The sequence below is a fragment of the Choloepus didactylus genome, chromosome 20, assembly GCF_015220235.1.
Source record: "Choloepus didactylus isolate mChoDid1 chromosome 20, mChoDid1.pri, whole genome shotgun sequence".
NCBI lineage: Eukaryota > Metazoa > Chordata > Mammalia > Pilosa > Megalonychidae > Choloepus > Choloepus didactylus.
The window spans coordinates 19039926-19067037 of record NC_051326.1 but is presented as its reverse complement, the minus strand read 5'-3'; the positions used below and the strand labels follow the sequence as shown (position 1 = coordinate 19067037).

Here is a 27112-nt window from a genome sequence, read left to right as displayed (position 1 = left end):
AAGCCCATAACTCAACAATAAAAGGACAAATAACCCAATTATCACATGGGCAAAAGACATGAATAAACAGTTCTCCAAAGACAAAATACATGCTAAAAAGCACATGAAAAAATGTTCATCTTCATTAGCTGTTAGATAAATGCAAATCAAAACCATAAAGAGATATCATCACACACCTAAAGAACGGCTGTTTGAGCGGCTGCTTTAGGAAACTACAAGTGTTGGATGGGATGGGAGAAATAGGAACACTTATTCACTGTGGTGGGAATGTAAAATGGTATAGCTACTGTGGAAAACAGTTTGGTAGTTCTTCAGAAAACTAAATATGGTGTTGCCCTATGACCCGGCAACTCCACTACTTGGTGTATACATGGAAGATCTGAAAGCAGGGAAACAAACAGACATTTTCACACTGATGTTCACAGCAGCATTATTCACAAATGCCAAAAGATGGAAACAATTCAAGAGTCCATCAATCGATGAATGGATAAACAAAATGTGATATTTACAAACAATGAATACCATACAGCAGTAAGAAGGAATGAGGTCCTGAAGCACATGACATGGATGAACCTTGAGAACATAATGCTGAGTAAAATGTCAGACACAAAAGGACAGATATTGTATTTCACTAATATGTACTAACCAGAATACGTAAACTCATAGTCACAAAATGTAGAATACAGGTTACCTAGAGATTGACAGTAGCTAGAGAATGGGGAATGGTTGCCTATTACGTACAGAATTCTTAACAAGGTTGACCTTAATATTTGGAAATAGATAGAGGTATGGGTAGCTCATTATTGGGATTATAAGTAATAGTACTGAATTGTAGGTGAATTGGGTTGAAAGGGGTTGTTTAGAGACATGTATGTCACTGATGAACACAACAAATATAAATAAGTTCTTTCATGAACTAGTACAAATATATGACACTTGTACAAAGAGTTAATAGAGTGATATATGGGGAAAAATTACCTATTGCAAGCTACAGACTATAGTTAACAGTAATACCTTAATATTCTTTCATCAATGGTAACAGGTGTACCACCAATACTAGGGGTCAATAATAGAGGGGGATAAGGGGTAAGGAGTACTTGGGGTTTTCTTTTTGTATGTCTGTTATTTTTCTTTTAGGAGCAATGAAAATGATCTAAAATTGAGTGTGATGATGACTGCACTACCAGGTGGTGATACTGTGAGAAACTGATTATACACTTTGGATAGATTATATGGTATGTGAATATATATTAATAAAGCTTGCAATAAAAAGAACAAAAGAAAAAAAAATTATGGAATAGTATCCTTTCCTGATAAAAACATTTCAAAAGAATGAAACAGAAGGAAACTTCCTCAACATGATAAAAAAGGGCATACATGAAAAACCCACAGCTAACATCGTACTCAATGGTGAAAGACTGAAAGCTTTCTCTCTAAGATCCGGAACAAGACAAGGACACCCATTGTCACCATTGTTATTCAACATTGTGTTAGAAGTTCTAGCCAGAGCAATTAGGCAAGAAAAAAGAAATAAAAGGCATCAAAACTGGAAAGAAGAAGTAAAATTTGCTATTTGCAAATGACAAGATCCTATTATTTAGAAAGTCCAAAAAAATCTATAAAAGAGCTACTAGAGGTAATAAATGAATTCAGAAAAGTGGTGGGATACAAGATAAACATGCAAAAATCAATAGAATTTCCATACACTAGTAAAGAACAATCTGAGGAGGAAATCAAGCAAAAAAATCATATTTACAATAGCAACTAAAAGAATCAAATATTCAGGAATAAATTTAACAAAGATGTAAAGGAGTTATATCACAGAAAACTGGAAAACATTGCTAAAATAAATAAATCAAAGAAGGCCTAAATAAATAGAAGAACATTGTGTGTTCATGAACTGGAAGACTAAATATCATTAAGACGTCAATTCTACCCAAATTGATTTACAGATTCAACGCAATCCTAATCAAAATTCCAAGAGTCTACTTTACAGAAATGGAAAAGCCAATCATCAAATCGATTTGGAAGAGTAAGGGGCCCCAATTAGCCAAAAACATCTTAGGAAAGAAGAACAAAATTGGAGGACTCACACTTTCTGACAAGGCTGCCAAATCCACTCAACTAAAGCACAACAATATCTTCAATATCCAAAGGAATGAAAGAGGACCCCTATTGTACATCTTACACAAAAATTAAGTCAAAATGGATCAAAGACCTACATATGAGAGCCAGGAACATGAAACCCCTAGAAGAAAATATAGGGAAGCATCTTCAAGATCTTGTGGTAGGTGGTGGTTTCTCAGACATTACACACAAAGCACAAACAACAAATTAAAAAACTAGACAAATGACACCTCCTCAAAATTAAAAACTTTTGTGTTTCAAAGGACTTTGTCAAGAAAATGAAAAGGCCACCTACTCAATGGGAGAAAATTTTTGGAAACCACATGTCTAATAAGGATTTAAAATCCAGAATATATAAAGAAATCCTACAACTCAGCAATAAAAAGGCAAACAACCCAGTTTATTAAAAATGGGCAAAAGACTTGAACACTTTTCCAAACAGGAAATACAAATGGCTAAAAAGCACATGAAAAAACACACTCTGCTTCACTAGCTATTAGGGAAATACAAATTCAAAACCACAATGATATATCATTTCACAACTACAATGACCACGATTAAAAAAACCAAAAGCCACAAGTATTGGAGAGTACGTGGAGAAATAGGAACAGTCATTCACTGATGGTGGGAATGTAGAACGGTGCTGCCACTATAGAAGACAGTTTGGCGGTTCCTCAGGAAACTGAGTATAGAACTGCCATATAATCCAGCAATCTTGCTATGAGGTATATACTCAGAAGAACTGAAAGCAGGGACGTGAACACACATTTGCACACCAATGCTCATAGTGGAATTATTCACAATTGCCAAAAGATGGAAACAAACCAAGTGTCCATCAACCAATGAATGGATAAACAAAGTGTGGTATATACATACAATGGAATATTATTTGGGTGTAAGACATGTAGTCCTGATGCATGTGACAACATGGCTGAATTTTGAAAACATTATGTTGAGTGAAATAAGGAAATAAGCCAGACACAAAAGGACAAATATTGTATGATTTCACTAATACGAACCAAATATAATGAGCAAACTCATGGACTTCAAATCTAGAGTACAGGGTACCAGGAGATAAATGAGGATAAAGAATGGGGAGCTGGTGTTAATTTGGGCAGAATTTTTAATAAGGCTGATTATAAATATTTGTAAACAGACAGAGGTAATGGTAGTACATTATTTGTAAGTGTAAATAACAGCACTGAATTATGGGTGTGATTGTGGTTGAAGGGAAAGTTTAGGGTCATGTTTGTCACTAGAAGGAAAGCTAGAAGATAAAACACAGGACTGTGTAACACAGTAAACCCTATTATAGACAACGGACTATAGTTAATAGTACAAGCATAAGAATGTTCTTTCATGAATTATAACAAATGTACCACACTAATACAAGGTGTTAATAATAGGGTGGTATATTGGACAAAAATACATCTAATATAAACCATGGATGACAGTTGATATACTATTTTAATAATCTTTCATCAATTCTAACAAAGATAACTACTGTTTAAAAAGTAGGACAATTATAGAAAAGTGCTTCATCAATTATAAAAATGTTCCACACCAATGCAAGGTGTTGGTGATGGGGTGGTGTATGGCAATTCTGTATTTTATACATGATTTTTCTGTAAACCCACAACTTCTTTAATAAAAAAAATTTTTAAACAAGAGAAGAATGATAATAAAATTAGAATACCAGTTTAAGACGCTCAATAGCTGAATAAAAGGAAACCCAGAAGAAATGAAGAATAAAAATAAAGAGGAAATTATCCATAAAATAATTCAAGAAAAGGTCCTGAAACTGAAGGGCTATAGGACACAAGTTTCCCACTGAAATTACACACTGAGAACATAGCCCAATGAGTGATAAAAGACTACACCAAAGCATATCAACAGGAACATTCACAAGCCTGGGAACCGAGAGAAGATCCTACAAGTTTCCAGAGAAAAGAAAAACAAAGAGGCCGTACACAAAAGGTAAGGAATCAGAATGGCTTCAGCCTTCTCAATAGTAATATTGGATTAAAGTCCAAAGACAACAGAGCAATGCCTTCAAAAATCTGTAGGGAAAAAATTTCATGTCTAGAATTTTATACCCAGCCAAATCAAATAAAGGTGAGGATAGAATAAACACATTTTCAGACAACCAAGAAGTCAAAAAGTTTTCTTTCTATACATCCTTTCTCAGGAAGCAACAAGAGAATATGCTCTGCCAAAATGAGGGAGTAAACCAAAAAAGCAGGGAAAAAAACATGGGCTAAAGGGGAAAGAGAATCCAACACAGTAGAGAGGTCTCATTATTATATGGTCCCATGTTGCCCTATAGCATCAATCTAAGTCTTTCTCACTGACATGAATGCCCAAAAAACTTAAGAGAATATAATTCTAATAAAAGAAAATAAGCAGAAGGCATTATTCTGACCATTTCATTAATAGGTTTTTTTTTAAAAGATCACTTACAGAACTAGCTGCGCACTGTCATGTCTCCGACGTGTTATAAGAAATTTTTCCCGCCACTGCACAAAGTTCCCCAACACATCACCAGCACCTCCAGTTATGCTGATTAGGTTTCCATTCATCCAAATCTCCAGTCCAACTAGCACAATTCGAATATTTAACATTATATACATCTGGAATGAAAAGAGAAATAAAAGTATATAAAATATATTAAAGAATATGAAAACAATCTTTGAACCACATGATCAAGTAACACAACTGGTTAAATTAAAAACAGGAGTCCCACCAAATAAAAACTTTCCTTCAACACAATGAGACTCTAACCTCTCTGAGTCTCAGTTTCCTCATCCATAAAATGATGATAATAACAGAGGTTCAAAGTCCTTTTTATCTCCATTCCAAAATCCGACAAACTCCGAAAACTGAAAATTTTTGGTAAATTTGGACCTGAAACTTGCCATGAACTGATGCAAGGTTATTTATAGTTGACATTTATCCCACCTAATATAAATATTCATACATTTCACTGCAGAGATATTAATGAGTCTAATTACTAGGTGCTGGCCTACATCCCACTGGAGGTGTTACATAATACACAGTATATGAACCATATTACCTTTCAAAACTCTTACCTAAAATTTTAATCACACATGCCCCAAGGAACTATTATAAACATTTCATAGGGATACCATGAAGAATAAATGAGCTAATAAATGCAAATGGTAAGCATTCATTAAGAGAATGCTATCATCATCCCCATCATCATTCTTATTACTTACTGTTCATATCAAAGAACTCTTTATAGATGAAATTATTTTAAGAACATCTATCTAATTCTTCAATATATATTACTGAATGAACTCCAAGATTTCAATCCAAATTATACACACATACACAATTAATATTGTCATATCAAGATTTCAAAGTAGGAGGTAGCCTTATTCAAAGTAAGATTCTCTCAATAAATATTCGAACATCTTTTCATAAATGCCAAAGTACCATAGCATATCTACTCTGAAGATAAAGTAGATGCTAATATAAAATCTCTTCCAATTAAAGTTTCCTTTCCAACATAAGTAGAATTATAAAACAAACTAGAAAGCAGACCTCTAACTGAGTCACTTAGACATTGGAATAATCAGAGCTCCAATTGAGACAACTTTCGAATTCTGTTCAGAAACTGTGAAAGGATAGGATAGAATAACCTGAGTTGACAGAAAATACAACTTACACTATCCAAGTAGTTTGCTAAACGAATCATCTCTTCCCTCACTGCAGTCTGATTTCTCCCCATCATGTCATACTGAAAAGCAAGGAAAATTATCACCAAAGTACTTTAAGAATAAAAATTTCTGTAGTCTGCTACAGAGAAGGTAAGAATCCAAATATTTCCTCTGAACCAAAAATTCAGGCATTTAGTCATCTGGCAACACTTTGAATTAATAAATGTAAAGGATACTGGTTAGAGATAAATAGGCATAAAAGGAAAACAAGCACAGTCTGAAATGAATGGTAATGGAAAAGCATTGAGATGTAAATGTTTCTCTAAATTAGTGTAAATTTGAAATAAGTTTTACTGTTAATGCTCTTTTTATTAATTTAATGCAAAATTATTTTCAAGCATTTCACAAAAACAGAGTTTAAGTCAAGCAAAATGCATAGCCAAAGGAATAAAATTTTTTTTTTCTAAATCCTGAGCTATACTAATGAGAGATTAGCCAATTATCACTAGTTGAGACATTATATATAGACAGAAATACAGAAATACACAGAAGTATATTAAGACAAATAAATGATGACTGATTCTTTTTTTTGAGACCTAGCCGACTCTAAATATCCCTTTTAACATTACTTTAATATGATCAACTTGATAACTAACAAAAAGAAATTTTTTCAAAAGAATTTATGGTTTTGCTCTATGATAAAGGTACTAATATCAGAAAGTATCAGATTTCATCACATAGGAAATTTTATCATATTCTCTTAAACAAGAAAAAATTGAAAACATTTGACACAGTTTGAAATGAACTATTTTTATTTTAAGCCATTTGTATCTGTATATAACAAATTTATCTGGAAAAGTAATAAAGAAAAATATTTTAAATCACTATTTTTGTGACTTGTTCAAAACATTCTACACAAACTTTTTACCCATTATTTGGCGCACAGAGTTCACACTTGCTTGTATTCCCTATTCTTTTTCCTTCTATCACTTGAGGATAATGAACTTATAAAGAGGAAATCTGAATAGTATCTATGTCATAATAAAAATGGTTTGTTACTTTTCCAACCTACACACTAGAAGGTTCTTTTTAAACCATAAAAATCCCAAAACCATCTCCGAAGTTTACAAAAAAGGAACTGCCAATCATATTTAAGTTTCTACAGACAAGGTTTTTACACAAACAAAAAGGCTGGCAGCAAAAGACAAAACATTTCAAATCATCCATATTTTAAATTATATAATAGTTACATCTAAAACCAGTAATCCTGCAAATGCTGAGGTAAGACTCATTATATCTCTTAAAGTAAAGCAGAATTCATAAATATGAATATGGAAACTGCCTGGTGTTATCCTTGTCCACTAAAATTTAATAATAAATGTTAACATTATTTTCTATGCTTTCTGAAGCATGCCAAGACCTGAAAGTTTTCTATTTCTTAGACTAGTCCTTTAAAGTCATCTGAAAAGTTCTCAAGACCCTAAGTGATGGGCAGACAGTTTCACTTAAGAATTCACCGTAAGCAAATTACCAGAAAAAGCACAGGAAAAAAGCACCAGTAAAGAATAAAGTTAGTCAGTCAGATTTGCTACAATCAGCTTCCGCTGGTATTATAAATATTAAGTAAGTTTAAAGTAAGAAAGCAATTTTTATTTTAAAATTATTCCTTACGAAAAATCAATATAAATACATTTTACATTGTCTTCTGGGAATGCTCACTTATCTGCTTTTCATGAAAAAGAGAAAAAACTTTCACCAATCCTACCCTTTCCTTGTCTACGACAATGAACAGTTCCACATAGCGGGTCTGCGGCAGGACAGCTCTTTTTCTCTGTCAAAAACACAAACATCATGAAGGCAAACCGAAGTTATAAGGCTGCAAGTTTTACATAATATACAATGATCTAATCCTAATTTCTGATCATTTACTTCATGCTTATCAAGAAATCACAAAATTATCTTACTTAACATATCCTAGATCAAAAAGGAAAAAAAGAGAAACATTTTAAGAAAAGTGGTATCTGAGATTTGAACTGATCTGAGGAAAATTCTAGTTAAAATAAAATGGATTATTCAAGTTTCCAAAGCAGAAGAATTACTGGTTTTCTAAAATCAAAACTACACATATGTACACAAACAAACACACATTTTAATGGGAAACCCATCACTATATTGCAAACAAAAAAGAATATCTACCACTTACTCACAGCAGAAGTGAGGATATGGTTGTCACTTTAAAAAATGATTACTTGTGCGATTTTATAGAAATTCATATAAAGGAGGATAAGAGGAATTTTAAATGTTTTCCAATGTTTAAAGTTAAAAAGAACAGCCCAATAGTGAAAAGAGTGGATGGTATGAGAGGCAATGAAAATAATAACCGTAAACTAACATGAGTTAAGTAAAACCATACTGGATGTCAGTAGAATCAAAGGTAGCCCCAGGCACAAGCCTCTTCCCACACAAGCAGCATTTTCTCATAGTAGAAAAGTATATCCCCTACAGCTGAGATTGATATAGACCTAGAACCATTTTAGTCTAAGAAATCCACATGCAGAGTAAGGTAGGAAGTCCTGAAGAAGTCTCAAGACAGGGATACTAATGCCTTTGGAAGGCATCTATCAGTAAGTATCACTGTTAATTAAATAGAGATAATCACAACGATCTTATCGAGTTGGTTTGAAAAACAGAAGTAATATCTGAAATCCTAAAACCAAATCTCTCTGTTTCTCCAATCTATAGCTTAAGAATCACCACTCCCAGTTTGTGCAGGAAGTACCTAAACAAAAAACCTCTGCTGCCCTCTGAAAGACAGTGTAATGGACTACTGTGCTGCAATGCTAAAAAGAAACATGCATGACTGTTAAGATTTAAGCCCTAGTTTCCAAAAGCAAAGAAGCTACACCCCACCTAGACTGTAACAAGCTTGGTGGCAGGAACTGCACATTGCTCATCTTTGTATCTCCTTGTACCTAGCACAATACCTGTCACAGGGTTGGCAAAAAAAAAGAAAAAGTGTAAGAACATGGTTTTCTGAAAGTGTAAAATGAGCCATAAAGAATTATACTGTTTCCTTACTCGAAGTAGCTGAGTCATGGTAGGAAGCTCTTCCTCTTCATCCTTTGTGATTTCTTTCTCTATATCCTTGTTGGAAACCCCACATTTCAGAGGCTCTTTGTGGACATCATCCATGCGATAAAAGATGTGCTCAAAATGAGAACTGTTTTGCAGTGGTTCAATCCCATAACTTGTATTCTCTAAATGCAGCAATCCTCTAAAAGTTCCATTACCACATAACAATTTTTAAGAAAAAAAAAACAAAACACACACACACACACATACAGGAAAAGGAGTCAGAAAACCTGGACGAAAGTCTTAGTTCCTAACATGTAAGAAGAGGTAACATGATATAGAAAACAACAACAAAAAACAGAGGCCTTACAGTCAGGAAGACCCTAATTTAAAGCTCAAGACAGCCACTTACTAGACCACTGTAGGAAGGTTACACTTAAGTAACCTCTCTGAGGGATTACTGTAAAATGGAAAGCAGTAAGGATTAGCGGTTAAAAGGGTGGAGTCTGGAGCCAGAGGACCAGAGTGTAGATCTAAATTATATTTCCTACTAGCTGTGGGACTTTCAGCAAATTATTTAACCTCTCCTATAGTTTACAACTTACACAGGGTTGTTCTGAAAACTAAATGATTCAACAAGCACAGAATACTTAGAACACTGCCTGGCACACAGTGACTATTCAGTGTTACTGTTACTTAAATGGAAATAATCACAGACATCTCATAGAGCTGGTTTTAGAATTAGAAGTAACAGTTATGCGTTCAATCAATCAATCATTCAGCCACCAAAACAGTGTCATATTGTTAGGCACTCAACAAACATAATTTTAACATTATTATCACTTTACTTGCTGTGTGTTACAACTACTCTTAACCTCAGTTTGCTCACTTATATATGGGGATAAGTCAGTATGAGACTTAAATGAAAGACAATAGATGAAAATTTCATAAACATAAGGTGCTACAGAAATTTAAAGTATATTTTAAATAGAAAATATTATTTAGTGGTCTCAAAAAAAATTAAATTTTCCCATTAAACATTAAAATTTACCAACTATAATATTTTCCTAAATAAACATGCCAAGAAAATCTTCAACATAGCTATAAAGATGTTCCGTGAGATCAACATAAAATCTAATTTTGTTGAAGTTCCCAAAATCACTTGATTTGGAGACAGAGACAGAAGAAGGTGTGAGGAACAGGGAAAATTTTTCTTTTAAGTAGATAAAGAAAATTCCTTACCTGAGTCCGAAACAGTTGCTAAGAGCAACAGATGAATTATAAACTCCCTCCACATATCCCCGATAATGGCAATGATTCTAAATGAGAAATGCTGTATTATCTTCAAATACTGTTATGATGTGGAAAATCATCATAGAAGATGCAGAGCTCACAAAATTACTTGAGGCCAATAAACTTAAAAAGTTTATTTACATTATTGGCATTTCATAAGATCACATGGCATTCTTCAAACTATCTACCATCATCCTATCAGTACACAAATGTTTAAGTAGAATTCCTAAGGATACTACATACAAACAGCTCTGCCCCAGTGTCCTTTCATCCTAGAGGCAGAACAAGTTTAACAGTTTGACTCACCATCACTCACAGAAGCAACAGCAGTCAACTGGCATCTAGTATAGAAGAGGACCTTGTGAGAGGCTAATAATGCCACAAAAAGTGGTTTTGATCATTTGATTTTTTCTTTTCTTCCTACACATGTATTTATTATATTATTATTAGTTATAAACTTAACCAGGTTCAAATATGTATGCATTTTTACCCTTAATTTCAAGCAAGAAATCAACCATAATATCATTTACTAATGCAATGGAAATGCATACGTAAACGTCACTTACTAATATCAGATTCTTTAGTACCTAATAAGATTTTCCTACCTTTAATAAAACAATTACAAAACATAAAAAGGAATAGCCCAGGGAGGTGGGGATTGCCCTACCAGACGACATATCACAAGGCCTTGATAATTAAAACAGGATAGTATTGGCATGAGTAGAGAGCCCAACCAGTGGAACAGAATAGAAACTTCTGAAATAGACCAAGGTACACATGGAACTGTATATGAAAAATGTGGCCTCTCAAATTACTGGGACAAAAATGAACTTTTTAAAAAAATGAATTTAATTGTATTTCAAATCTACAACCACATTTTAATCTACCTAAACAATATTAAGTAACCAGGAAATAAGTGGAAGATCCCATTTGTCTTAATTTATATTTTTCAAACACCCAGAAAGGCACAAAAATTCCACAATAATACTTTAAGATAATAGTTACATAAAATTTCTATATAATTGAAACCTGTTTTTAGCAGTTTTAAAGTATATATACTTCCAATAATAATAACTAATAACATTATTTATTGAGATAAAAATTGGCAGAAAGATTGTTCTAGGCATCTTACAAGTATTAACTCATTTTAGTCTCCAAATAACTCCATGAGGTAGTTACCATTATTCTCCTGTTAATATAAGGATACAAAGGCCCAAGGAGGTTAACATAACTGACCAACCAACAAATAACCAGAGACAGGGTTCAAGCCCAAAGAGTGTGTGTCTCCAGAACCCATGTCAAGAAGCCTCTCCAAGAAAAGAAAATGCCTTTTTAAGATCACAGCTTTTGTCAAGAGGCATAAATAATGTGATATTTGACCTTGTGCTACAGTAATGATTGGATGTATGGCTGGATGGATGGATGGTCGGATAGAAGGATGGATGGATTTCTTTTTTTTTTAATTTAAACTTATCTACTAATTTTCTGTTAAACAATGGACAAAGTACTAAGATAAAGGACAAAGATAGGGCTAAGACAGCATTGTCTTATTTTTTTAAAGAATTTATAATTAATCTAATATAAAGTTTGCCTCCTATTTATTTGAAGAGTCAATCTAGCAAAAACACTACAAATTTCAAGGGAAAAAAACATATTTAATAGAAACAAAATTTCTTAATGAAAACTATTTCAAAAGAAAAAATATATAATACCTATTTGCCAAAAAAAAGGACTGTAAACACTCGCCTTAAATAACACCAGAAATACTTATGCTTTTAAACAACACTAAAGCCAAATTCAACATCTGCCAATTATTTCAAGTATTCCTGGCCAGTTCTGTCACCAGGAGTGCTCTGTTGTATGATGCAGAAAGAACCACACCTTTTTAGGGAAGATTTGTTTTCTACAAAAAATTAGAACATTAGAACATATAATAGCAAAGTGTTCTTTCTGAATACTAAATACTAACAGGAAATCAAATGGTTTAATAAGGAAGTAAGGTATGCTTTCAAAGGTATTAGTAACTTTCAGCAGAAAAATAAAAAACTTCTATTTTCAAAATATATCAAACTTTTCCCCTTCATAACCAGTAAGGATTATCATTAGACTGTTTTTCTCACCTTAAAAAAAAATAAAACACCTAACTACTGAGAAACTGAAGAGTTCTATAAGGTACAGTTTAGCATACATAAATGATAAATGCACCCCTTCCCACCCCCACAGAACAACGCCAAATATTATAATGTGAATAGTGCCCCTTGGAGTTGTATAATGTAACAGGCTTGAGTATCTGACTAGAACTCATTTTAAAATTACAATTGTTTTAAATCCTGCTATAGGATCAAAAAGAAAATATATTACCTGTACATCAGGATAGTCAGAAATCAGAACCCCCTCCTTGTTGTAGGTATAAACTACGAAATCTTTGGGCAAAAGATCTCTGGAAAAGGAATAAAACATACCAATTTAAATTATACAACTAAGGCACAACTTATAAAATGTTATTCCTAGAAGAGATGAGCAGGAATAAATAAACACTTTCACCTGATAAATTACTATTTAAAGAACATGCTACCATATAATTAAAAGCTAATAAACAAACCTGAATCTGAAATAGTGTGCATTACTTACTGTGCTGGTTTGAATCTATTATGGCCCCCACAAAAGCCATGTTCTTTAATGCAATCTTGTGGGGGTAGACTTACTAGACTTTTGATTTGGATGGGATCTTTTGATTAGATCATTTCCATGGAGATGTGACCCCACCCATTCAGGATGGGTCTTGATTAGTTTACTAGAGTCCTTTAAGAGAGCTCATGGAGAGAAGGCACTCAGAGAAGCTGAGAAAGACATTTTGGAGAGAAGCTAAGATATGTAATTCAAGATTTGTCCCCAGGAGAAGCTAAAAGCCAACACAGACCCAGACGCTTGGAGATGCAGACAGAAGGACGTCTGGAGATGCTAAGCTAAGAGTTGAAGCCCAGAGTTGGCCCCGGAGAAGCTAAGAGAGGACCCCCCAGACACTTAGAAATGGCCTGGGAGAACAAGCAAGAATACAAAGAAGCTGATGTTACTGCAAAGGAGAGGCTAAACCTGCTTATAATTGTGCCTAAGAATCTCCCGCTGAGCACCTCTTTGTTGCTCAGATGTGGTCCTCTCTAGCTAAGCCAACTCGGTGGGTGAACTTACTGCCCTCCTCCCTACATGAGACCTGACTCCCAGGGGTGTAAATCTCCCTGGCAACGCAGATATGACTCCCAGGGATGAATATGGACCCAGCATCATCGGATTGAGAACATCTTCTAGAACAAAAGGGGGATAAAAAATTGGAAGAAATAAAATTTCATTGGCTGAGAGATTTCAAATGGAGTCAAGAGGTCCCTCTGGTGGACATTCTTACGCACTATACAGATAACCCTTTTTAGGATTTAATGTATCGGAATAGCTAGAAGTAAATACCTGAAACTATCAAATTTCAACCCAGTAGCCTTGACTCTTTTTTTTTTTAATTTTTTTTTATTGAGATTGTTCAGATACCATACAACTATCCAAAGATCCAAAGTGTACAATCAATTGCCCACAGCACCACCATATAGCTGTGCATCCATCAATACAATTTTTTTTCAATTTTTAGAGCATTTTCACTATTCCAGAAAAGAATCAAAGACAAAAAAAAGGAAACTCACATCCTCCCATACCCCTAACCACACACACCCCCTCCATTATTGATTCATAGTTTTGGTATAGTACATTTTTTCTGTTGATGAAGGAATGTTAAAATACTACTAACTGTAGTATATAGTTTGCAATAGGTATATATTTTCTCCCTATATGCCTCTCTATTATTAACCTCTAGTTATAGTGACATATATTTGTTCTAGTTCGTGAGAAAGATTTCTGATACTTGTATTGTTAATCACGGACATTGTCCACCATAAGATTCACTGTTTTATGCATTCCCATCTTTTAACCTCCAACTTTCCTTGTGGTGTCATGCATGACTCTGAGTTTACCCTTTCCACCACCTTCACACACCTTTCAGCACTGTTAGTTAGTCTCATTACATGCTACCATTACCCCTGTCCATTTCCAAATATTTAAGTTCACCCTAGTTGAACATTCTGCTCATAATAAGCAACCACTCCCCATTCTTTAGCCTCATTTCTATCCTGGTAACTTATATTTCATGTCTATAAGTTTACATATTATAATTAGTTCATATCAGTGACACCCTGCAATATTTGCCTTTATGTGTCTGTCTTATTTCACTCAATATAGTGCCCTCAAGGTTTCTTCATCAACCCATTTCTTTTAAGATGGTTTTGTTCAAACACTATACATTCCATCCTAAGTAAACAATCGTTGGTTCCCCACATAGTCACATATTTATGTACTGAGCACCATCACCACTCTCTATATAAGGACATTTCTTCCACAAAGATAGAGGAAGAGTCAAAGAAGACAGAGAGGCAAAAGAAAAAGGGAAGAGAAAGAGAGAAAAACAAGCAAACAAACAAATGAACAAAAAAACTTGATAGCTAGAAGGTGACAAAAGGAAAGACAGCATTAACCTAAAGTAGAATAAAGAGTCAGACAGCATCACCAATGCCTGGAGTCCCACACCTTTCCCTTATTCCTCTCCCCCTACTATGCATTTAGCTTTGGTATATTGCTTTCGTAACATTAAAGGAAGAATACTACAATGTTTCTGTTAATTCTAGCCTCTAGCTTGCATTGACTGTATTTTCCCCTCAATCCCACCCTATTTTTAACACCTTGCAATGTTGACATTCATTTGTTCTACCTCATGTAAAAACATATTTGTACCTTTTATTACAATCGTTGAGCATCCTAGGTTTCCCTGAGTTACACAGTCCCAGTCTTTATCGTTCGTCTTTTGTTCTGGTGTCCCACATGATCCCAGCCTTCCTCTTTCAACCATATTCACAGTCATCTTTGTTCAGTGTACTTACATTGCTGTGCTACTATCTCCCAAAATTGTTTTCCAAATCTCTCACTCCTGTCTATTCCTTTCTGTCTGCAGGGCTTCCTTTAGTGTTTCCTGGAGAACAGGTTTCTTGTTCACAAACTCGGTCATCATCTGTTTGTCAGAGAATATTTTAAGCTTTCCCTCATATCTGAAGGATAGTTTTGCCAGATATAGGATTCATGGTTGGTGGTTTTTCTCTTTCAGTATCTTAAATATATCACCCCACTTCCTTCTTGCCTCCATGGTTTCTACTGAGAAATCCACACAGTCTTATCAAGCTTCCTTTGTATGTGATAGACTGCTTCTCTCTTGCTGCTTTCAGGATTCTCTCTTTATCCTTGACGTTTGATAATCTGATTATTAAGTGTCCTGGCGTAGGCCTATTCAGATCTATTCTGTTTGGGGTATGCTGCGCTTCTTGGATCCATAATTTTATGTCTTTCATAAGAGATGGGAAATTTTAATTATTTCCTCTATTATTGTTTCTGCTCCTTTTCCCTTCTCTTCTCCTTCTGGGACACCAATGACACGTACATTCTTGCTTTTCGTCTTGTCTTTAAGTTCCCAGAGACGATGCTCGTATTTTTCCATTCTTTTCTCTATCTGTTCTTTTGTGTGTAGGCTTTCAAGTGCCTTGTTCTCCAGTTCCTGAGTGTTTTCTTCTGCCTCTTGAGATCTGCTGTTGTATGTTTTCATTGTGCCTTTCATCTCTTGTGTTGTGCCTTTCATTTCCATAGATTCCGCCAGTTGGTTTTTTGAACTTTCTATTTCTACCTCATGTGCGTCCTGTGTTTTCATTATACGGTTCAGCTCTTTTGCCATATCTTCCCTAAACTTTTTGAATTCAGTTATTATTAGTTGTTTCAATTCCTGCATCACAGTTGAAGTGCAAGTTTGTTCCCCTGACCGGGCCATAACCTCATTTTTCTTGGTGTAGGTTGTAGTTTTCTGTTGTCTAGGCATGGTTTCCTTGGTTACCCCAATCAGGCCTCCCCAGACCAGAATGGGATGAGGTCCCAGAAGGAAGAAATATTCAGAATCCAGTTTCCCTGAGGGTGTGTCTTAGAAAATTGGTACACCCTCTGATGCTTCTGGTCATTGTGCTTTTCTGCCCAGCAGGTGGTGCCTGTTGGCCTGTAATTCTTGACTGGTGTAAGTTCTGAATGAAAGGCAGGTAGTAGAACTGGGCCCCACCCCTTTCCTCTTAGAGAAGATAGAGGCCCTAGGGGGAGGTCATTAGCATTTCAGTGGTCTCTCTCTGCCTGTGCTATATACTCTTGTCTGGGTCACAGAAGTGGGAATTGAAAATGGCTGAGGCTTTCTCCACTGAGTCGAAAAATGAACAGAGCTAGTCTGAGGCAACCCTCCAGCTCTCCAAGGTCAGTCATCACCCAAAGCCTCTGTCTGCTTTTTGGGGATTCGTATCTCATAGTGAGCAGTTCACACTCGCTAATTAAAACCCCAGTTGGAGCTCAGCTGAGCTATATTCGCTTGCTGGGAGAAAGCTTCTATGGCACCACAAGACTTTGAGGCTCGGGTTGTGGGGGAGGGGTCTCCCAATTTGGATCCGCAGTTTTTACTTACAGATTTTATGCTGTGATCTGGGGCATTCCTCCCAATTCAGGATGGTGTATGATGAGTGGACGGACACGTTTGTCCCCCTGCAGTTATTCCGGATTATTTACTAGTTGTTTCTGGTTTTTTTTAGTTGTTCCAGGAGGACTACTTAGCTTCCACTCCTCTCTATGCCACCATCTTAGATCCCCTCCAGCCTTGACTCTTAAAAATGATTGTGTAACAACATAGCTTACAGTGTGTGACAGTGTGGCTCGCACTCCATTTATCTAGTGTAAGGATGGATGAGTAGAAAAATGGGAAAAACTAAATGAAAAATAGGGTGGGATTGAGGAGGTGGGGGATGATTTCGGTGTTCTTTTTCACTTTTATTTTTTATTCTTATTCTTTCTGGTTTAAGGAAAATGTTCAAAAATAGATTGGGGTGATGAATGCATAACTATATGATGATATTGTGAACAGTTGATTGTACACCATGGATGACTGGATGGTATGTGAATACATCTCAATAAAACTGAATTTAATCTAAAAAAGAAAAAAAAGAATACACAGGAGCTGAGGGAAAAAAGCTAAGAGAGACAGAAGCCCAGAAATATTTTGGAGAAGGCCATCTTGAAACACAACCCAGGAGCAAAGGACCAGCAGATGCCAGCCACATGCCTTCTCAGCTGACAGGGGTGTTCCAGATGCCTTCCACCTTTCTCCAGTGAAGGTATCCTCTGGTTGATGCTTTAGTTTAGACACTTTTATGGCCTTAAAATTGTAAATCTGTAACCTAATAAATTCCCTTTATAAAAGCCATTTCTGGTATTTTGCATAATGGCAGCTTTAGCAAACTGGAACACTTACTCATAAAGAACATTAAGCTGCACATTTGTTCTAATGATCATAAAACGCTGGTTGCAAAAAACCTGACCCAAGTTAAGTAACATCCTTAAATTTTCTGATACATCTCATGGGAAAAGTATAAATAAGGTTATTTACAGCACATATTTCTAGAAAAAAATTAATGTTTCTTACTCTCTTTTCTAAACCCCCATATGAAGAAGCATTCATTGCCTTAACCACCTAAGTACAGAGGCAAAATTCTACCGCAGATGTTGAGGAAAACAATTATTCACAATTCCTGGAGCTTCCTTCCATGTGAACGGAGCTGAGAAGTGTTATTAGATGTGTAAGGACAGGGTTATTCCACAGCAGGACTGAAGCAGCTCTATGCTCCCCTCCAGAGCTTATGGAAAAGTCAGAGATGCAATGTGCTAGCTAGTGATTAATAACGTGCTGTTTAAAGTTCAAAACTCTCCTGGTGGCACCCAGGACCAGCTTGCCTATCCTGTATAGAGATGGCTAGATGGATGTTTTGAATTCAGTTTAATCAGTTACACAGCCTGATTTTAGCTATATAAACCAGAGTAACATAAAGGACCCGGTGGGTAAACTTGTGCCTGGGCTCCCCTGAGAGTAAGATGCTTCATACATACCTCAGTGGTTACTGATCTGAAGGCAAAGCACATTTGTGCAACTGAGAAGGTACCTAGGGGGTGGGAGTGGAAGTAAGGAGGAGTAGAAGGGGGGAGCAGGAGAGGGGGGAAGGTGGTGGTGGCTGTGCCAGGAAGTTTTTGAACCCCTCAATGATTACCTGCACTTTCTTTCTCTACCTTTATCAAAACATTACGTGAGTACAGCCTGCAGAGTCGAGTCCTTTCACTTATCCAACCCTGTACATTCATTGCACTGTCTCCCTTTCTCCCGCACTCTTCCCCTACACACACACACACACACACACACACACACACACACACACACACGTCCTTTGCTCCCTCTAGTGGTAAATTTGAAGAGAATAAACTAGGGATGCTTGGCTTCGTTCTGTTCTCTTTCCTCTTTGGAAGTCACTGCTGGCCAAGCAAAAGCACAAATTCTACTTGTTTCTCCAGAAGGAGAAGTAGAACAAGTCAGTAGAATAGTTAAACCTGCCTAATACTGGGGCTTAGTATTAATGGGTCCATCAGGCTCTCCTTCTAAGCTAAATCTTCAACTCAGCCTTCATCCATAACAAAAGTGTTATTTTGATCTCCTACCTTACCCTCCTATTTTATTTATAAATTTGTTTAACACAGGCAGAGAAGACATTTGGTATATTCTGCCTCCCCATTGCCACACCCCCTGCCAAATATTTCTATATAAATGATTATGTACAGTCTTCTACAAGGAAGGTTCATAGATTTAATCAGATTCTTAAGGGACTTGAAACCACTATTCTAAGACAATGGGAGGAAGAGAAACAAGCATTTACTCAAGTAGAGTAACTGTTTACTGAATTTCTTAATTCCTCCATTGCTAAAAAGAGTATATCTGAGCCATTTTATTAAAAGCTATCTAACCTAACTTCTTTTCATTAGTGAGCACTAATTTTGATGATCATCTTTCTAACAGCCCTTACAAATGCCTGGAAAATTACCACTTGCCCATCAATTCAAGAATCATAAAAATATAGATCAGATATAGCAGCTAGATAAATACAGATCACTAGACTTAAGGTCAAATGGCTTGTATTTGTGCCCCAGTTTTAACATAAACTATGTGATGCTGAGTACGTCAACTCACCTTCCTAAACCTTAGTATTCATATGCACAAAATAAGGACAGTAAACACTGTTGTACAAACAAGTAGTGAGACAATATGATACATAAGAAAATGATTATGAAAATTTTTTATAAGCTGAAAATTATGCAAACATAAGGAATTAACATTGTTGCAATAATTTTAATTAACATAATCTCTTTGTAGAAGAAAATATTAGCTCAATTAAATGCTTTAACATATTAATATCATTATATTAGAATCAAGCAGAATCTCTTAGGGCTTTAGTAAGAATAAAATAAATAACAAATATGAAAGTACCAGGTAAAGTACCTGGAGAAGAAAAATTGTCCATAAATGTTAGCTTCCATCAATTAACATTAAAGGTCTGAGAATGCTGCTCTGAAAACATCTATCACACTACCTGAAATTCTGTCAGGGAGACTGGAACCCTTTGGGTCAATATCCTCTTCTAAGATAAAAGGTGCTTCTCAAATTTGAGGAATCATTTGGAAAGGTTGTTAAAACAGACTGCTGGGATCTACCTCCCAAAATTCTGATTCATTCTAAGGTCAGGCCTAAGAATCTGTATTCCTAACAAACCCCCAGGTGCTGCTGCTGCTACCAGGACCACATTTTGAGCAGCACGTCCCCAGAAAGTCAGACGTTGCATTCCCTCATTCACAACTCAGTGCAAATGAGTTTTATTAGATGTTTTTATTTGCTGGGATCACTCAATGAAGAAATAAGAGAGTTTTGTCAGGTAAAGGAGGGGAGAGGGGATCCTGAGCACAGGGCAGATAACATGAACTTAGGTGGCAAAGCACAGGGACTATGCATTTCAAAACAGCAGCCAAAGAACACAGACAAATGAGGTAGAATCAGGTGAAGACATACCAAAATGAAGAGAAGAGACTAAAAAGGGACGAGGAGAGACCACGAAAGACTTTACCTTTCCTCAATTGTCCCCTGGGCCAATAATGATTATTTCAAAGTTTTCTTATGTGCAACTTTCTCTAACTTTAATTTAAACTTATTTTCTCTTGCTCCAACATCAGTGGAAATACAAAATAGTATGGCTTCTTCCATACATCTATTCTTAATAGTCTCACTTCTTATCAATCTACTAAGCAATATCTAACTAGAAACCAATATTCTGTTGAAAAAAAAACACTACTGAAACATCAAAGTAAATAAAATTTCTTACTTGTTCCTTTCCAAGTGAACAATATGCTGTTTTCCTTCAGTCTGGATGACATAAGATACCTAAATACAAGGGAAGGGAAAAATTAAAAAAATAAAACACCATCTTGTAAATTACTTTTCAACAATGGATCACTTATAAGACACAGGAAATTCCACCTTAAATTAAAATAATTTCATACCAACTACAACTGTTTTATAGAAGAAATTATATTTGCTCTTACATAGTAAGATAATACTCTGATCATCCCTAGTTTCCTTTAAAAACCTAATGTGAAAAGTCACATCGATGTTTATCTAAACACTTCTTAAATTCATATCAAACTATAACTCTGTGTACTATTTTTTAATTAACTAGAGTATAAAACAGTTCTTCCTTTTGTTTAAATGAAATGAACCCCTTAATTCAAGAGATTACCCCTAGTTCTAATTATCCAGAAGTTGAAAAGAAATTTATACATTTGATGACTTTAAATCTTCACACAGCTTACTACATTTCATTAATTTTAAACAAACTTTTTCCCCTTATTTTAACATCTCTGAAACTACAATGCATCACACAATACATGTAGGTATAATTGGCAGCACTTCTGTTTCTTTCTTTCTCAGTGGTACATAAAATAATAGTACTAGTATGTCTTATAATGAATTAAGATAATATACTTCAACATGTTTAACCTCATGAGATCCTTTTCTCCATCTCAAACAATTCTGAAACACTTTCCCTAGCATGGTGGTTTGGAGCTATGTACCCTAAAAAAAACATGTTCTTAAACTTAATCCATTCCTGGGGATATGAACTCATTGTAAGAAGGACCTTTTGATGAGGTTTTCTCACTTAAGGTGTGGCCCAACTTCATCAGGATTCCATACTCCTGTTACTGGAATCCTTTATAAGCAGAATGAAATTCAGATAAAGAAAGTCATGGGAAACGACAAGCTAAAGGTCAAAAGAAGCTAGAAGAGAAGGGAGAGGCCAGGAGAGGCCAACAGAGGCCGCCATGTGCACTGCTGTGTGATAGGGCAGCCAAGGACCAAGGATCGCTGGCAGCCAGCCCCAGAATGCCAATCTTTGGAAAGCATCGCCTTAATGATGCCTTGATTTTGACTTCTCCTAGCCTCAAAACTATAAGTCAAATTCCCAGTGTTTAAGACAACACATTGCACAGTATTTGCTTTAGCACCCAGAAAACTAAAGCACCTAACAACTCACTATTTCTTTACCAGAAGTGTTTAATATGATCTCTCTCTAGAACAAGAAGATCCAACTTTGCTTCACCTCTTTAATTAAGAATAAATTCATGGAGGGACCCAACACATAACACTATCAGAAGTGTGTATTGACTCTCCTTCTGTCTCCTGACCTTACGTTAACACTTTGCCATTAACATTAACCCCTCTGATAGGGCACATCGACCTCTAACTTCTAAGGTCTAGACCAGGTTCTAAATCCTAACATTCTACTTCCACACCCTGAGTGGGAACCTGAGAACTGTTTGTTATCTGTTTCAATCTCCACTGAAACATCCAAAATACCATCTCCTTATCCGCCACAGATTTGGCATGTGTCTGTCTAGCCTTTCTGCTCTTGGCCACCATTGTTGTCTCCACTGAGAAGAATTCTGAGAGTCTGAGAACTGATTTTTTTTTTTTTTTTCTTAATATTTTCCCCCCAAGTATCTACAGATTGCCCACTCCCTTTCTTCTGGACTTTGCCTCAGGATTGCCTTCTCAGTAAAGCCTTCCATGGCCATTCTATTAAAAATTTAACCACTGTAAGCACTCCCTATCCCCTTTCCTGCTTTAATTTTCTCCATAACACTCATCACTGTCTTAAGTAATAAGATGTACTTGTTTATTGTCTTTCTCCCCCACTGGAATGGAAGCTCCCTTGAATTTTATGGGTTTTGTTCACTGCCTAAACAATGCCTAGCATTTGGTAAGTACTCAATAAATACATCTGAATGAGTAAATTAAACTCACATGAATAGAGCACAATAGGCACTGACTATACCACTTCTCCAAATATTTATGAGAACATATGAATGACAGTTATTTTATTACAAGCACAAGTTCTATGTATGCAGTACTGATGAAGATAATATCAGAGACACCAAAAAGTGGTAAACATTATCCTTGTGTTAAAGGAGTCCAGAATCCAGTGAGGAAAAGAAGAAAAATAATGCAGAAGCAGAGTTTAATTGTATTATAAGGAAAAACAATTAAATGGTAAACTGTCCAGTTCAAAGCAAAAATGAGGGGAAATTATGAACTGTTCCACTCAAAGGAAATTTTAGAGTCATTTACTTCACAATTACAGGGAAGTTAATGGAGCTGAACAGCCTACAAACTTAGTGGCAGAGCTAGGAATAAAATTAAAACTCCTAATTCTAAACTCCAGTGTTCTTTTAACAGTGTCCAAATATAAAAGGAATTTGAGGGGAAAAAAAAAAAAACATTTGGGGATGGGATTAGAAGAGAAAATATGAACAAATTAAAACATATAAGGCTTTGAAAAGTATACAAAAGGGGACTATGGGAAGAAGGCAGGGTAGTAAGCTCTAGGAATCAGTCTCTCCACCAAAGAAACTATTGAATTGGCAGGAACTGTCAGAATCAACTGTTTTGAAACTATGGAGTCGAGTGGACTATCTAGGGATGAGTGGGAGGAAGAGGATGGTAAACTGCAGGAAATCCTGGTGAATTTGACCCTCGTGGCAGCAACTACCACCCACCCCCCATCCCCCAGCCTAGTGGCCACAGCATTGGGGTCCACAGCCCTGACTCTAGGTGCAGCATGCTGGTACCAGGGTAGGATATAAAGATCTGGTCCTCAAAAACTCCAGGGATGTGTGGTCTGATCACTGATCACTGCTTCTGATCAACTACTTCAGATTTCTGGGGGCAGCCATTATTCCAACACCTCTCAGGCAAAAGCAGCAAGAGTCTTAAAGTCAGAACCCTTCTGCAAAACTACAGAAAACAGTTAAAGGGTTGCAGTAACTGGGCAAGTTCCATATCAAGAAACCACAGCTTCAAAAGCAGTAGGAGAAACTCCTCACCCCTGCTGGCTCCTCACCCCCCACCTCCCCAGCTCACTGTGCAGCCAGCCTGCCCTCCCACTGAGGGACCCTGTCCCTGTTCTGGCAGGAGCAGAGTAACCCTTATAAACATAGGGGCATCTGAAAGTCAGGGCCAATGAATTTGGAGGTAGAATGAAAGCTTGAACCAGGAAATTCCTCTCCAGCTAGTACTACCAGTACTGGCCCTGCAGGCAGAAGCAGCTTGTTGACAGCTAAAGTAGAGAAAGAAACAATTAAGTCAAAGCAACCTGGAGCAAAGGCATACCTGCTTTAAGTCACAATATAGAACACCAGGAGAGGGAGAGACAGAGAGAGAGACAGACAGAGAGAGAGATATCTATTCCATAGGGAGTAAAGAGATCTTTACATTCCTGTAAATGGGGAAATTCTTAAGGCCACTAGCAAACACAAATAGGACAAGACACAGGCTCTGAAAACACAGAGAGGACCCCAGACTTTGTATTTGCCTTAGGATGATCTTGACAGGAAGGCTAAGCTCTGAAGGAGAGTACCAGCCAATTCACAGCCAATTTGCAAAGACTATGAAAGGGTTTTGAGCTGATTGCCTTGTTTTTGTTAGCTCCTGGCATGAAGGAAATCTGTCATAAAATAAGCTGGATACAAAGTTAAGGAATTGATAGTTCAGAGACTAAATGCCATAGTTAACACTTTAAAATATTAAAATGTACAGTATGCAACATACAGTGACAAGACAAACAAAGAAACAGGAAATGATGATGCACCCAAAAGACCAGAATAAACATCCTGAAAACATCAACAAAGAAGACCAGACTGTGGACATACTGGACAAAGACTTTAAAAAATGATCTTAAATATGCTCAAATAGATAAAGAAAAGCATGGAAAAAGAAGTAAAGAATCTCAGGAAAATTATGAAAGAACAACATGAGACTCTCAATAAATGGATAGAAGTTTTAAAAAGAAACCAAACAGAAATATTGCAGTTGAGAACAACAATAACTGAAATGAAAAATTCCCCAGAGGGTTTCAAAAGAGATTGGAGCTGGTAAGAAAAGAATTAGTGAACTCAAAGACAAGAAAATTGAAATGAGTCAGGCTGAGGAGCAAAAATAAAAATAATTTTAAAAAGTGAACATAGCCTAAAAGACCAGTGGACACCATCAAGTATACAAATACACACATTATAGGAGTCTCAAAAAGAAAAAGAAATTGAGATAGAGATAGAAGGAATATTTATAGAAATAATGGTAGAAATTTCCCTGACTTAACAAAAGACAGAAATATGCACACTCCAGAAGCCCAATGACCCCAAACAGGACAAACTCGAAAAGAAAAACACCCAGACATGTAGAAGCCAAACTGGCAAATGCCAAGGACAAGGAGAGACATCTGAAAGCTGCAAGAGAAAAGTTATATATTATATACATATATATATATATATAACAAGATTAAGTTATATATACAACAAGATTAAGTGTCAATTCCTCATCAGAAAATATACCATGCAAATAAGCAAATAAAAGAGTTGGGGTAGTGTCACGGCCCAAGAGGGTTTTTGCAGCCGAAGGACTAAAGAAAGCACCGGACATGTTCTGAGACATGAGCTTTTATTGAGAGGCTAACCCACAGGGTGGGAAGTCAGTCACATTGCCCTGAATTCAGGAGCTGCTCTGAATGGAGCCAGGTTCAGAGCTTGATGTGAAGATACTCCGCAAAAGCAGGGGGTGCCAGAGAGTGGCCTGTAAGTGTTAGGACAAAGACATTCAAATGGGTATGAGAGGAGCGGGGGTCTTGTGGCGTAGGAAGGGATTGATTGTATTCAACAGGGAAGAGGGGAGGGTTATAGATTATCCTGTAGATAACAGTACCTCAAGGAGTTTGAGGGAGGAGGTGGTTTCAGGAGGGCAAGCTATAGATTACATTTAGTGCCGGAGGCCTGATTTTACGAGAGTAAGTCAAACCTTAACTGTCTTAGGTCAAGCAAGCTGCACTTGGGGAAGGCCCTGGGCCCAGGGCTCCCACAAGTAGCTATACTAGTATCAGATAAAATAGACTTTAAGTCCAAAACTGTTTCTACATTCAAAGGGGTCAATTCAACAAGAAGTCAACAATTATAAATATTTATCCATCTAATGGCAAGCCTCAAAATACAGGAAGCAAATTAACAGATTTGAAGGAAAAAATAGATCTATACCATTTCAATAACAGGTAGAACATCTAGACAGAAGATCAATAAGAAAACTGAAAACTTTAATAAAACTATAAACCAATTAGACCTATGAGGCATATACAGAACATTTCAATCAACAGCAGCAGAATACATTCGTCTCTAATGCACATGGATCATTCAAGGATAGACCATATGTTAGGTGACAAAATAAGTCTCAAATACAAAAATATTGAAATAATACAATGTATTTTCTCCAACCGCAATGGAATGAAACGTTGCTAAATGCAATCAAAGAAGACCTAAAAATGGAATGACATTCTCTGTTCATGGATTGGAAGACTAAATATTATAAAGTTGTCAATTTTACCCAGTGATTTACACAATCCCAATCAAAATTCTAACAGCCTTCTTCGCAGAAATGGAAAAGCCAACCATCAAATCTCTATGAAAGGTAAGGGCCCAAGAATAGTCAAAATCATCTTTAAAAGGAGCAAAGTTGGAGGACTCACTTAAGACTTAAGACATTACAGAGCAACAGCAATCAAAGCAGCATTGTACTGCCAGAAAGACAGACATAGAGAGCAACAGAATCAAACTGAGACCTCAGAATCTGACCCTCACATCTATGTTCATCTGATATTTGACAAAGGTGCCAAGTCCACTCAATTGGGAAAAACTCATCCCTTCAACAAATGGTGCTGGGAAAACTGGATATCCACATACAAAAGAATGAAGGAGGAACCCTCTCTCATACCATATAAAAAAATTAACTCAAAATGGATCAAGACGTAAATATAAGAACAAGGACTACAGAACTGCTAGAAGAAAATCTAGGGAAGCATCTTTAGGACCTTGTTTTAGGCAATGGTTTCTTAGACATTATACCAAAAGCCATGAGTGACAAAAGAAAAAGTAGATAAATAGGACTTCATCAAAATTAAAAACTTTTGTGGATCAAAGGACTTCATCATCAAAGTAAGAAGACAAACTACACAATGGGAGACAATATTTGTAAACCACATATCTGATAAGGGTTTAATATCCAGAATATATAAGGAAATCCTAAAACCAACAACAAAAAGACAAAAAACTCAATTTGAAAATGGACAAAAGACTTGAATAGACATTTCTCCAAAGAAGATATACAAATGGCCAATAAGCACATGAAAAGGTGCTCAAAAATCATTAGCCATTAGGGAAATGCAAAACAAAACTACAATAAGCTACCATTTTATATCCACTAGAATGGCTATTATTTAAAAAAACGCAAAATTAGAAGTGTCGGAGAGGATGTAGAGAAATAGGAACACTCCTTCATTATTGGTAGGAATGTAAAACAGTGTAGCCACTGTGGA

At 36.1% G+C, this 27112-nt stretch overlaps 1 protein-coding gene across 3 annotated transcripts in view; it reads right to left on the bottom strand.

Moving 5' to 3' along the window:
* ADAM9 (ADAM metallopeptidase domain 9) overlaps window positions 1-27112 on the bottom strand; it is a 180991-nt gene that overhangs the window by 126514 nt on the left and 27365 nt on the right. For 2 of the 3 annotated variants that reach the window (XM_037812841.1, XM_037812840.1), the window contains 7 exons: window positions 20528-20586; window positions 12534-12612; window positions 10122-10198; window positions 8886-9081; window positions 7573-7638; window positions 5816-5887; window positions 4588-4757 (listed from right to left, as the gene is read on the bottom strand). In XM_037812841.1, coding sequence (XP_037668769.1) covers window positions 4588-4757; window positions 5816-5887; window positions 7573-7638; window positions 8886-9081; window positions 10122-10198; window positions 12534-12612; window positions 20528-20586 — 719 coding nt within the window. Of the gene's footprint in view, window positions 1-4587; window positions 4758-5815; window positions 5888-7572; window positions 7639-8885; window positions 9082-10121; window positions 10199-10478; window positions 10514-12533; window positions 12613-20527; window positions 20587-27112 lie in introns of those variants that run through there. The other variant, XM_037812842.1, reaches the window with a different exon arrangement.